This window comes from Nomascus leucogenys, chromosome 21 (assembly GCF_006542625.1).
Source record: "Nomascus leucogenys isolate Asia chromosome 21, Asia_NLE_v1, whole genome shotgun sequence".
Taxonomy (NCBI): Eukaryota; Metazoa; Chordata; class Mammalia; order Primates; family Hylobatidae; genus Nomascus; species Nomascus leucogenys.
Genome location: NC_044401.1, coordinates 42662789 through 42676197, shown reverse-complemented (window position 1 = coordinate 42676197; position 13409 = coordinate 42662789). Strand labels below are relative to the sequence as shown.

The 13409-nt window shown below is 44.7% G+C and overlaps 2 protein-coding genes across 4 annotated transcripts in view; one reads left to right on the top strand and one right to left on the bottom strand.

Moving 5' to 3' along the window:
• Positions 1-13409, bottom strand: part of CD86 (CD86 molecule) — a 131595-nt gene that overhangs the window by 101432 nt on the left and 16754 nt on the right. The gene's annotated exons all lie outside the window — the stretch shown is intronic.
• ILDR1 (immunoglobulin like domain containing receptor 1) overlaps positions 1-13409 on the top strand; it is a 35564-nt gene that overhangs the window by 9452 nt on the left and 12703 nt on the right. For 2 of the 3 annotated variants that reach the window (XM_030801893.1, XM_030801892.1), the window contains exons 2-5: positions 6328-6498; positions 8095-8244; positions 11596-11715; positions 12002-12148. In XM_030801893.1, coding sequence (XP_030657753.1) covers positions 6328-6498; positions 8095-8244; positions 11596-11715; positions 12002-12148 — 588 coding nt within the window. The remainder of the gene's footprint in view (positions 1-6327; positions 6499-8094; positions 8245-11595; positions 11716-12001; positions 12149-13409) is intronic. The other variant, XM_030801894.1, reaches the window with a different exon arrangement.

Genomic DNA, 13409 nt, shown 5'->3' with positions numbered 1-13409 from the left:
TTTTGTTAATCTGCCACGTGGAGTCAGGGTGCTTGTATACCTGAAAAACATTCAGGAATCAATTCCTGTCAGTCCCAGGCCACTGCCCCTTGCCGGCAAAGACCTGCGTTCACCCCCCTGCCTACCATCCCTTCCAAGCAGGCCCGTTCATGGGAAAGGAGGGGAAGTGCCATCTAGTCCTTCAAAATAGTTCTTACTTTTAAAAATATTTTAAAATATATACCTGTATTCCTATACTGTGTGAGTATCTTCTAGAAACTAAAACTCCTTCTTGCCCAATCTAATACTACACAGGAAATGAGAAATAAAAAAATGTGCAAAGATGTGCATGTATTTAGGAACAGATGACATTTAGTTGTAAAGATACTCTGCCCTGGTTGGTGTGTTTCCTTCTGTTTTGGTGTAGGATGGTAGTCCCCACTCAGCACGGCAGCCTGGCCTTGGAAAGTACCTGATGGCGGGAATCAGAGAATCCCCTTCCCCTTCTCTCCTTCCCATGAGCTCTGATATCTCAACTGAAGTTTCCTTTCTACCCATGTGACAGGTCTCCTTCCCTTCTTTCACAGAGCCAGGCAAGCTGTGAATGAGTCCACCAGGGTACAAAGCTACGAAACTTTTGAAGCTTTTGAGGCACCAACTCATTTTGCAAAGAGAAGACAATCGTGATAGTTTACATTTGTATCATTTTTTCAAAATGCTTTTACATGCTAGTCTCAGTGGATCTGGAACTCCTGAAGTAGTCAAGATAAGTACAAATGATACAAATGATAGCTTAGGTTTGTTGAATGTCTGTATGTGCCAGGCTGTTTGCTAAATGGGGGACATTTTTTTATGCTCACCACAACCCTCTGAGGCAGGTATTATCTTCATCTCAGTTTTGCATACAAAGGAAAACAATAGTTTGGAAATAACTTGCTAGGTCAACTTCTGACTCTAACCAAATTCCCTTTTCTGACCCCCAGCAACTAATGTTGACTAGAGTGTTTAATAAACTGCTGTTTATATTACATTACCATTCAGCTGTTAGGGATTGGAGACAGAATCTGAACTCAGGGAGTCAGGCTCTAGAATTAACGTTTTTAAGAGAAAATGATAGAGACAGCTAGGAAATGAGGAGTCAATGAACTGGGGAGGAGAAAATGCCACAGGATAAAGGAAATTTAAGAATAGAAAAAAAATTAAGAATTTGAAAACTTGTAGTAAGCCTGAAAGAGCAAAGTTGCAACCAGGATGACTATAATCAGGGCATTTCTCTTTTTTGATCCTGTTCACATTTTCAGCCTGATTTGCTGCTTTGCGTCCTTTCTTGAAAACTCCACCTGCTTAGTTCTGTGCATGCCCACTGTGGTTAGGTTTACAGAGAAGTTAGAGGATATAGGAAAAGAAAGTGGGGAGATTTTTGCCTTTGAGATGGACTGTCTTGCTACTGCCTTTCCTTCCCAATCTGGAAAATCCAACTGCTTTTTAAGAGCCTGGCGCCTGACTTCTACTTTGGAAGATCAAGCTCGCCTGCTTGGGAAAAATTGGGATTTGGTGTCAGCAAGGCCCAAGCTCAAATCCTGATGCTGACACTTTTTAGGTATGTGATATTGGACATGTGGGGGTGTGGCTTATACTCTGAACTGAACTTCTGCCCACCTATATGAGCAGGGCTGTTGCCCAGCTTGAGGGGGTTTGTGAGATTTAGAGACCAAGAAGGTACATCACCCGGTACATAATAGATGTTAAGGACCCACAGCAACAACTGAGAAATGGGAGAAGAGTTTACTGGGTTGTTCAGTACCTCTTCTCCTGGGACTCTTCGTGTGTGTGTGTGTGTGTGTGTGTGTGTGTGTGTGTGTGTGTGTGTGAAAGAGAGAGAGAGACAGGGCAGGGGGTGAATGTGTGAGGTCTGTGCAGGATGCTGTGGGGCTGGCTGGCAGACCCCTGGAGAGAGTGTGAATGAGCTCAAGATGGCCAGGACTTGTTGAACCTGGCAGATATCAAGGCTTGATATTCACACAGGGATGAAATAGAAGAGAAGATAAAAGAGTACCCAAGCAGCAAAGTCAGTGCTGACGTTGGTAAAGGTGAGTTGTGTCACCCCAAATGTGGTTTGTCCACAATAAGGGCATTCATGGAAGGGGAGCTGAGTGATCACCTTTCTCCCCATTTCCCTTCCTCAAGGGTGTCAGATTCTGCAATCTTCAAAGCTACCCCACAGCAATTTCTGACTCTAACCAAATTCCCTTTTCTGACCCGCAGCAAACCTGGTCTCCCTGCTCCCAAATGTTCTACCTCTATACAGGTGATATTGACTAGAGTTTGAATAAACTGCTATTTATATCAAATTACATTCAGCCAAATAAAGAGCCTACATGTTCTTTATTTCATTGTGTCAGAGTGACTGCACTAGTTGTATTTTAATTATTGCTCACATAGCCTGGCCCCCAGCTCAAATTATTTGCAAACTTGTGAATACCAATTATCTTTTATTTAAAGAATAGCCAAGCTGAGAGGCAGGAGCACTGCTCAGGGACAGAATCTCGACTCTGACCCCCTTAGCAAAAACGAATGACCACAGACAAGTCCCTTTAATTTCCAAGCCTCAGATTTGTTGTACAGGAAGTGAGCACAGCTAATCTTCTCCCAGGTATCACATTTAGTATATAAAAGAATATATTTGAAGATGCTGTTGAACCTAAGATTTTATTTAGACCAATATCAGTGTTTTCCTCTCTCTTCTCATTGGTATGTGTGTTATGGAACAAAATAAGCCAGTGTTGACAATGGCAACCTATTCATTGTGAAAATCTTATCTGTGGCTGCTTCTACTGTTCAGATAAAACTGTGGTTGGTGAGATCTCCAAAGTCTATTTCAGGTCAGTTCTGGAAGAAAAGAAACAAACAAACAAGCAAACAAAAAACACACAAAGGGGTAGTCAGAGAGAAAGAACAAGAACCAAAAATTAGATTAAGAAAGCCATGTTAGGCTTGAGATGCTGGTCACTGGCCCTTCCATTCTAACTGGCCTGATTTCTGGGACTCTACAGCTTATGGAGACAGCAGCTTTTTTTCCCAAAACCACTCAAGGTTTATTTAAAAAATGATATATTTTTTTTCATTTACAGCTGAGTGGGGAAGTCATCTATCTTCCTAAAAACCACTTTCACCCTATTACTGTTCTTCAGAAAAGACTTCAGTGATGATCCATGGACAAGAAATTGACACTGGATTGTGATTTAGACTTCACCTCATCGCCCCACCTCCCACTCACCACCACCAGCCCTGCCTTATTTATCTTCTCTATTTTCCATAAAGCTGGAGACACAGCTAGATTGGTTTCCCCCAGGTTACCCAAGTAACTGCCCCTTCCTGATAAGGCTCTTTGCTCCCTCCTTTCTTGCTTACTGAAACGAGTTTCTCTGCCTTCTTCCTACTTCTCATGCGTGATCTTAGTTCTACCTGCTTCTTGGAGCCTAGGTTAAATCATTTCCTTTCATGAAGTCTTCCTGCCCACAGCTCTCGCCTGCACTGCTGCAGAGTCTCTATCCAGCACATCTGCCATGGTGCATCTGCATCACAGCCCAGTCCTGGAGATAGGTTGTCAGGTCATTTCTGTGAGTGCCTGTCCTGAACAGCATTCTGCTGTCTATGGATGTGAGGAACCCAGATGCAGGTGCCTATCAGAAGTTTAAGAGGACAGTCTTATAAGGGCTGTGACCAGTAGGTCAGGCAGGACCCAAGAATCATGTGACTCTAACCTTCAAGACAGGCCCACCTAGCTGCTCCGTAAAATAATAACTATATTTGTTTTGTTTGTGGGAGTACCTTGGTCAAAATGAAGGTGGCTCCATTTGAAAACTCTGTTGGAGAAAACCCCAACTCCAACCTCTTTCTTCTTGGCCCTCATAATAACGGGAAAAAGGGAAGAGACTCACATACTAACACTAATGTGGCAATGTATGTGCAAGGCTTCATGCCAAGGACAGTGGATTATCTCATTGCATTCTTGCAAGGACCTGATGAGGCTAGCATTATCATCATCTCCATTCATGGCTGAGAAACTAGCTCAGAGAGAGTAAATAACTTGTCCAAAATTCAAGTAAATATTAAAGTTTGATTTGAACCCAGCTGTATCTGAATCTAAAGCCTGGGTGTGTGTGTGTGTGTGTGTGTGTTTTTAATTGAGTCTACACTAGTGGTTCTCAGAGTACGGTCCTCAGAGCAGTAGCATCAGCATCTCGTGGAAATTAGTTAGAAATTTGTATCAATTGCTGTATGCAGTGGCTCATGCCTATAACCCCAGCACTTTGGGAGGCTGAGGCTGGAGGATTGCTTGAAGTTAGGAGTTCAAGACCAGCCTGGGCAACACAGCAAGACTTCCTCTCTACTAAAAATTTAAAAAGTTAGTCAGGCACGGTGGTGCATGCCTGTAGTCTCAGCTACTTGGGAGGCTGAGACGGGAGGATCACTTGAACCCAGGAGGTCAAGGTTGCAGTGAGTCATGATTGCACCACTGCACTCTAGCCTGGGCAACAGAGCGAGACTATATCTCAAAAAAAAAAAAAAAAAAAAAGAAAGAAAGGAAGAAAGAAAAAAAGAAGGCCAGGTGCAGTGGCTCAGGCCGGGCACAGTGGTTCACACCTGTAATCCCAGCACTTTGGGAGGCTGAGGCGGGTGGATCATTTGAGGTCAGGAGTTTGAGCCTAGCCTGGCCAACACGGTGAAACCCTGCATCTACTAAAAATACAAAAATTAGCCAGGCATGATGGTAGGCGCCTGTGATCCCAGCTACTTGGGAGGCTGAGGCAGGAGAATCCCATGAACCCGAGAGGTGGAGGTTGCAGTGAGCTGAGATCGTGCCATTGCACTCCAGCCTGGGCGACAGAGCGAGACTCTATCTCAAAAAAAAAAAAAAAGAAAAGAAAAAAAAAAATGTGTGTCTCTGGGCCTCACCCAAGTCCTACAGAACTAGAAACTCCTAGCATAGGGCTCAGTGATCTGGGCTGTCACAAGTCCTCTGGTGATGCATACTCGAGTTTGAGTACTACTGCTCCACACTAAACCTCCCATTAGAGAACCCCTTCATAACTCGGCCTAGAAACCAAACTAACATAGGAATGTTCTAAGGTGCTGGTTATGTCTGGATCCCTGACTGTGCCAAAGTCCCACCTGACATTTTGGTGCTACCTAATCCCTTATCAAGGCACACCTGGAGCTTTAAGTATGCCTGTAGGTTTGGAGGGTAGGGAGAGGACATTTTTTAAAAGGAAAAATCTCCTCTTAATTTCTTCAAGTCTTTCTTGATCCAGTTTGTCACATCTGACTGTTTTATTTGCTCTATGTTTATGCTGACTGCCTGTACTGCTGAATTTCCACGGTTAATAGATTCTTAGTCATTCATTCCATCATTTATTCAACAAGCATTTGTTGGGTGCCAAGTAGGTGACAGGCACAGTACTGGGCACTGGTATTTGAGCAATGACTTTGAGAAGGCCGACTGCATTTTTCTCTGAGCCCACAGCGAGCAGACCATCAACAAGAAGCATGAAAAGTGCTGCCTAGGGGTAGGATGACGCACTTAGGAAAAAAACAGGGAGGCCCCTCTCCCAGACTTGCAGAAAGGAGGGCTGCTGGAGGAGGTAGGGTTCCGGACACAGAACCCTGTCTACGGGGTAGACAGAAGTAGAAACCCTGTTCAGCTGAGGTCCCAAGGAACGAATCATAATTAGCCTAGGGAATAGAGTGGAGCAGTGGCAGATGATGTGGAAGAGTGCTCCAGGCTGAGAGAGCTGCACCTGGAGAAGAGAATGGTCTTATCATGGGAAGGACTGAAGAAAGCTCAGAATGGCTGACCCCTTGAGTGGGAGATGGGACGTGAAGGGACATGAGGCAGACGAGAAGGGCAGTAGGCTGACCTAACGGGTTTCATAGGCCTGGTTAGGGAGCTTGAACTTTATCCTTAGGAAATGGGAAACCATTTTAAGAAGAGATGTGATGTGAAGAAAAAAATATATTAGCAGTGTCACTTCAGTACAAATGTGGCTTTATTTTGATACAATCCTTATATTGTTGTTGGATATGTCATCACTGTTAATGCACTATAAATTCCTGGGAGTTTTCCTCACTCCTTTCTTCCTATGTCCCTCTGAGGCTACTGAGTGCATTCTCACCCCACCCCACCCATAGCCTGCCCAGGTGAGTAAGAACCCAGACTGTGTCTGTGAGCTCCTAGCCAGGGTCAGGCAGGATGACAGGCAATATCTTTTGCTCATTTGCATTGCTTTTCTTACCCATGAGCAGATGTAGGTCACCTTCAGCATTTTCTCCTACTCTTGGCTTTAGGGTGCCTGTCCTTGCTTGTGACGGTCCAGCACACAGAACGCTATGTCACCCTGTTTGCCTCTATCATCCTCAAATGTGACTACACCACCTCTGCCCAGCTCCAGGACGTGGTAGTGACATGGCGCTTCAAGTCCTTCTGCAAGGACCCTATCTTTGACTACTACTCAGCGTGTGAGTATCCTTACCTCCTTGGCCCTCTGTGGGTCCCAGACACCTCTGTGGCATACTGCAGTTAGGGTTGAGGGATTATTTAGGATTACAAATCTTGGTAGTGAGGAGAAGACACAAAGATCACCTAATACAGTTCCTCTGTTTTATAGATAAACAAACGGAGCCCAGGTAGATGAAATAATGTATTCAAGGTCACGTACTAGTTTATTTCAAAATTTTTGTCCTGTTTTGTCCTCAAAAAAATTTAAAGAAACTTAAACATTAGGCAAAAGTCCTGCCTCCCTGTCCATTCCTGGTTCCATGCCAGTGTGCTGAGCTGATGATGCAGGCCCTCCTCCCCTCACCCCCACCACCTTAGAATGCAGGCAAGAAGACTACACTCAGCATAAATGATGAGTGGTCATTTGTGAAGTCTCTTGCTCCTTGCTATATTCCCTTCTTCAGTCTGCCTTCAGAAAGATGCTCATTCCTCTGCTGACTAAGCCCTCCAGTGCCCCCCAAGCAGCCCTTTAACTGTGGGAAGTCTCTTAGTGGTACCCATCTCCGCCTTAGAGTTGGCCAGTCCTGCCTTTCAGTAACAACTGCCCCAGGTATGTGGGTTGTGCTGTCTGGATCAGAGCTCTTTCCTAGTTGCCCACTTCTGCCTTCTCTCAAAGAACAAAGGAACCTGGAACCACCCCACTGTTAGCACCAAGACAATTAATTTTTTGGAGATTTTGAGAATAGAAGTAGACACGCTGTTCATAGGAAAAAGTGAGCCTCCTGAGAAGAAGCAAACGGAGAGGGAGGCATTAGTCTTTACCTTTTTGAGCCCTTGAGCTAATGTCTCACAATATGATTTGAGTAGAACCTCAAGAGCTGTCTGAGCCACCCACTGAGTCTGCCATTGTCCCCAAAAGACTCCTCTCTAAATTGAGGCATTGTTTCCTGGGGGTTACTCTTAAAATGCCTGGGTTAAGTGGCCAGGGAGGAGAGGCTAGGGTAGCAGGCATTTACCACGGGCAGATGTAACAGCTCTCAGACCCTATATTTTCTGTTTTGGTTTTTTTTTTTTTTTGGTTTGTTTTTGTTTTTGCTTTGAGATGGAGTTCCGCTCTCGTTGCCCAGGCTGGAGTACAATGGTGTGATCTCAACTCATCACAACCTCTGCCTCCTGGGTTCAAGTGACTCTCCTGCCTTAGCCTCCCAGGTAGCTGGGACTACAGGCATGTGACCTTATGTTTTAAGGGCAGGTGGATGAATTCCATGGGAGCAGAGAGAGGCTGGGGTGACTCTGAAAATGAGACAAAGGAAGTTGGAATAGGAGATGGGGAATAGAGTCGGTATGAAAATGATGGCCTGTTAGGGGGTCAGGAGTCTGGCTGCTCAAAATGTGGTGTCTGGTATTACCAGGGAGCATATTAGAAATGAGAATCTCAGACCCCACTCTAGACCTGCAGAATCAGGATCTTCATGATTAACAAGAGTCCCAAGGGATGAATAGTCTTGGGAAAAATTGAGACACTTCACTGTGTCTCACGCCCGGAGCAGGAAGGGAACCTTTTTTTGTGGGAACTCCCTATTGCTGTGTGACTCTAGTGTGCCCTCCCTCCTCAGCATACCAGGCAGCTTTATCCCTGGGCCAGGACCCATCCAATGACTGCAACGACAACCAGCGGGAAGTTCGCATCGTGGCCCAGCGGCGGGGGCAGAATGAGCCCGTGCTGGGGGTAGATTACCGGCAGCGCAAGATCACCATCCAGAACCGTGAGTGCGGGGGAGGTGTCAGGGGAACTGGGGGTGGGGGGAGGTGCAGACACCAGGCCTGGCAGGCTGAGTCAGCATGGGATTTCCCATTTCTTTCTGCTGCCTGTTGGTCTACTTGGTCACTGTCATTGTTTGAGGAAAGTGCCAGCTTCATAGAATGTGCTGCACCAGCTGAAGTTACTTCCCCGGAAGTTGGTCTCTGGACCAGAGGTTTTTCTGTTGCTATCTATAGCTTTGGCTAAAGGTCTAGGGATGAATGGTTCCCTTTGCTTTCCTGAGATTCAGGGCTAAGGTGTGGATCAGGTTTCTTTGATTCCTTCCACAAATTGCTGTCAGGGCCTACTGAAACCCCAGGTCCCTGAGTTTCCCTCCGGCTATTCCTATTGTTCATATGGAAGGAAATAGGGTCCTCTGAGCAGATGACCACCTTGAGACCACTGTCCTCCACTGATAGAGGAAAGAACACTGGGCTTGGACTAAAAAGCCCCAAGTGAGAGTCCTAGTGCTTCCTCTCACTAGCTCAGTGACCAGTGATCAGTTATTTTCTTTGGCTTCTGTTTCTTCATCTGAACGACGGGCATCATGGTATCTTCCTCTCTACTCCAAAGTGAATATCTAGCGCGATACGTGAGAGCTGTGTCTAAAGCCTATCCTCTGTGCCCGGTGCACGGAGTAGTGGTGAGAGCCCTGACTCTGGAGTCAGGTGCGGGTATGCATCCCCATTCTGCATTTATAGGGTATATGAACCTGGGCAAGCCTCTCCAATTTTTTCAGCCTCAATTTCTATAAAATGGGACTTGCCATAGTACCTAGCTCACAGAGATTTGTGGGGACTAAGGTAATATGTATAAAGCATTTAGCAAACAGGAAGTGGGCAGTAAGCATTAGTTATCACTCCGTATACTTTTGGATGAATGGCTTAGCTTAGATCCTCATATTTCTATTGTGTAATCCACAGTTGCTACCATAGATCAGCATAGACTTCAGAGCCTATTTCAATGGGCTTTATGTGCTGTGTTAAATAAATATTTGTGAGTTAAAAGGGGAAAAAGGGAAGAATACACCCAGTGGGCCACTCATGGTGGCCATAGCTACAATATCAAGGAATCAGTGAATATTCTGACTGTTTAAAGGTAGGTCACTTAACGGGAACCAGTTTAATAATTGCTTTCAGTTTTGTCTATAACACTTAAGTCTGATTTTTTGTTTTTTACATTCGGCATCTGATTTCCCCAAGCCAGCCCTCAGTTTTAGGGTACATCTGTCCTTCTTTTCTAGTCTTCAGGGGCCTCTTCAAAGAGCCAAGGTGGTTCTGCCTTTTCCAAAGCCAGCAGAATTTGTTCTTATCTGACCTCAAAGTTTCAAGCCTCTTTAATTAGCAAATTACCTGAACAGTTTCTGAAGGATGGAAATCCCCATAGTAGCTAGTCCTTGCTCTTATTTTTTTTTTCTAAAAACATGAAGGTAAATACCTTCCACTACTCCCACTCCCAGCCACCTTTGGCTCAAACCCTGCTTCATTCTTACTCCCACAGGAATACATTAGTATTCCCCTCTGTTTCTATTTCTGTCTCCAGGCTTGTTGGGACTTCCTGAAGCCCTTGTTTTCTGACACTTTTTTGCCTATGCCTGCATCATTTGAGATGACCCTGTCAAATCAGTCCTTAGATCCTTTAAAATATTAATATATCTGAAAACTCTTCTTACTCTGACATCCCTAAAATACTCTTTATGTCACCAATAAAAATTAGAGCAGATTTACAATACACATCATGCCCTGAGGGGGAGTTTTTTAAAAGCACTTTCATCATTTTTCCAAGTCTGGGGTAAGCTTATTTCTGGGAAAGGTAGTGGGTTTGGAAAATAGTGGGTATGTAGATATTGACGTAGAAAGAAAAGGAAACAGAAGTCAAAGTTAGGTCCACTGGTGCGTGACCTTGCATTTTTGTTTCGTTTCCTCAATAAACATTTCTTGACAAACAGATAATAAAGAATTGCAGATATTACCACCAACTTAGCAGGAGCAAGTCTGTAATGCTAAGGTTGCGTGGAACTTACTGTGGGTGGGGGAGCTGGAACTGCCGCTGCACTTCACACGGAGGCTGCCCTGATGCCTTTGACTGGATTTTAAACCCTTTCAGGACAGAAGAGGGTCTTGTTTCTCTTTACATCTCCTCAGTGCCTGATATAATGCTGGACCCACAAAAGGGCTTTAGTGAATATTTATTGACTTTGCTAAACTTGAACATAAATATTAACCATTCATTTTAAATTCCTTGTAGATGCTGGGTATTAGACATTTGTCAGACGGATAGATTGCAAAAATTTTCTCGTATTCTGTAGGTTGTCTGTCCACCCTGATGATCTTATAAATGGAAGCTGGATGACGAGAATGCATGGACACATGGGGGGAACAATACACACTGAGGCCTGTTGGAGGGTGCGGGGATGTAGGAGGGAGAGCGTCAGGAAGAACATAATGGATGCTGGGCTTAATACCTAGGTGATGGGATGATCTGTGCAGCAAACCACCATGGCACACGTTTACCTACGTAACAAACCTGCACATATACCCCTGACCTTAAAATTAAAAAAAAATGAATGTACAGCAAATATATATTTAAACCATTCATCTATCCTAATAGAGGTACACAAAAAACCTGAGTGCCCACTAGAACTGAAACTCTTCTTGAGTTACATTTACTCTTAAAATACTGGCATTTTATCGTTATTCAAGTTCATCTCATACCTGTCCTTCAGGATCCAGAGATAACTGCTCATTTTAGGCTGATAAGAGACCCAGAATGTGGAGTTTTTCCACCCAATTTAGAGAAGACAGGAAAGCTTGGTGGTTAAGAGTACCAGCTTTGAGGCAGAGAGATGTGGGTTTGAACCTACCTCTGATGAGCATTGTCTGTATGTTATTAGGCCAGTTCCTTTGAGTCTTGATTTTCCTCATCTGAAATGCAGCTAAATAATCATTTCCACTGTACCAGTTAGGATTAGGTTTGATTGAGAGTAAGTAAAAGCCCCATATACCGGCAACTTAAACGTATTTTATTTTTAACTTTTTTTTGAGATAGGGTCTCACTGTGTTGTCCAGGCTGGAGTGCATTAGCACACTCATAGCTCACTGCAGCTTCAACTTTCTAGGCTCAAGTGATCCTCCCACCTCGGTCTCCAGAGAAGCTGGGACTATAGGCGCATGCCACCATGCCTGGATAACTTTTTTATTATTATTTTTTATAAATACAAGGTCTTGCCATGCTGCCCAGGTCTTGAGGCTGTCATGGGTTAGAAACCAGTGCTCTCTCCTCTGACACTGGCACTTTCTCCCTCCTTACTGTGTAGGAGCAGATCTTGTGATTAATGAAGTGATGTGGTGGGACCATGGAGTGTATTACTGCACCATTGAGGCTCCAGGGGACACATCAGGAGACCCCGATAAGGAAGTAAAGCTCATCGTCCTGCGTAAGTGCTACTAGAGCTTTCTATTCAGTCACCCTCACTGCCGTAACACTTTTACTCACAGGAAAAAACAAAAACAGAAATAAGCAAGCCTAAGTTCTTGTCATTGGATTGTCAACCTCTGAAGTTCCCTTATCAAAGCTAAACTTTTACTTTTTTGCTGGTATATTGCTCAACTTTAACCTGTAGGTGAAGAGCTGTGTTTATGAGACCTCTAGGATATCAGAACTAGAAGTATTCCCTCCCCCTGAATATTTAGTTCAACCCCTGCTTGGCTTCTCCCCTGCAGACTGGCTGACAGTGATCTTCATCATCCTCGGAGCCCTCCTCCTCCTGCTGCTGATTGGAGTGTGCTGGTGCCAGTGCTGTCCTCAGTATTGCTGCTGCTACATCCGCTGTCCCTGCTGTCCCGCCCGCTGCTGCTGTCCTGAGGAAGGTGAGAGGGGACAGACAAGCAGTGGAATGGAGTGGATTAGGGACCAGGACCTCAAGCAGATCAGCTTCAAGTGCCAGGTCAAAGGTTCTTCCAGGTTCTCCTCCATGCCCTTCTCCCATCATAGGGACAGAGGACATTAGCCTCAGCCCTGAAAATGATGCTTGGAAGGACATTTGCCTGTCCACTTCTCAGGCTGCCTAAAGCATCTCTCAGATAGCTCTGCCTACTGATGGCATTTTCTCAGCAGCCCTGATGTGCCTGTGCTTCAATCTTCATTCCTAGCACTGACCTCATTTGGACATAAGGTGGGCTGGAGCAAGTGGTTTAAATAAGCCAGTAAGAGAGAAGGCCACTTGTAAAGGAAAACGAAACTGTTTTTTCCTATTCTCACATGCCACTCAATACTTCTGACACCAAGTGTGTGTGTTTTCCCCACACAAAAAGGAATTCTTCAGCGCACACCAACTGAATGTCCTATAATTTAACTCAATTCTGATGCTATTTACCTGGAAATAGCACCAGACCCCACAGATGGAAGGCTTAGTCCCACAAGACCGCCCCCTACTTCAGATGCTAATTGCGGTTGCAACTAGTAGGTTGTCACCTGTGCTTCTGAGCAAATGGCTATAAATTGGGAGTTACAATGACCCTTTCCTCGAGTTCAATTAACTTGCTAGAGCAGTTCACAGAATTTAAGGAAACAGTTTACTTATGTTTACCCACTTATTACAAAGAATATTTAAAAGAATACAATTGAACAGCCAAATGAAGAGATGTATAGAGCAAGGTATGTGGGAGCGGGGAGGGGCTTCCATGTCCTCTCCAGGTGTGCCACCCTCCCAGTACCTCCATCTTCAGCAACCAGGAAGCTCCTTGAACCTAGTCCTTTTGGGTTTTTATGGAGACTTCATTAATAGGCATGACTGATTAAGTCATTGGCTACCGGTGATCAAGTCAACCTTCAGCCACTCTCCCCTCTCTAGAGGTCAGGAGGTAGGGATGATTTCTGTTTCTTCTTCTTCTTTTTTTTTTTTTCCTCCTTAACTGAATTTTTGGCTGCCACCTCCAGGTTTTCTGACTCAACCTGTCCGGGGTAGGACCTGAGAATTTTTATTTCTCTAGCAATCAAAATGAGTGACTGAGGCATAAGTCTCAGATCATTGAGGTTTATTGAGCTAGCTTGAGGGCATACCCAGGGAAAAAACATAAGTCACAGATGCATCTGCGGCTGTTTTTTTTTTCAAAGAGGTTCCCAGGAGGT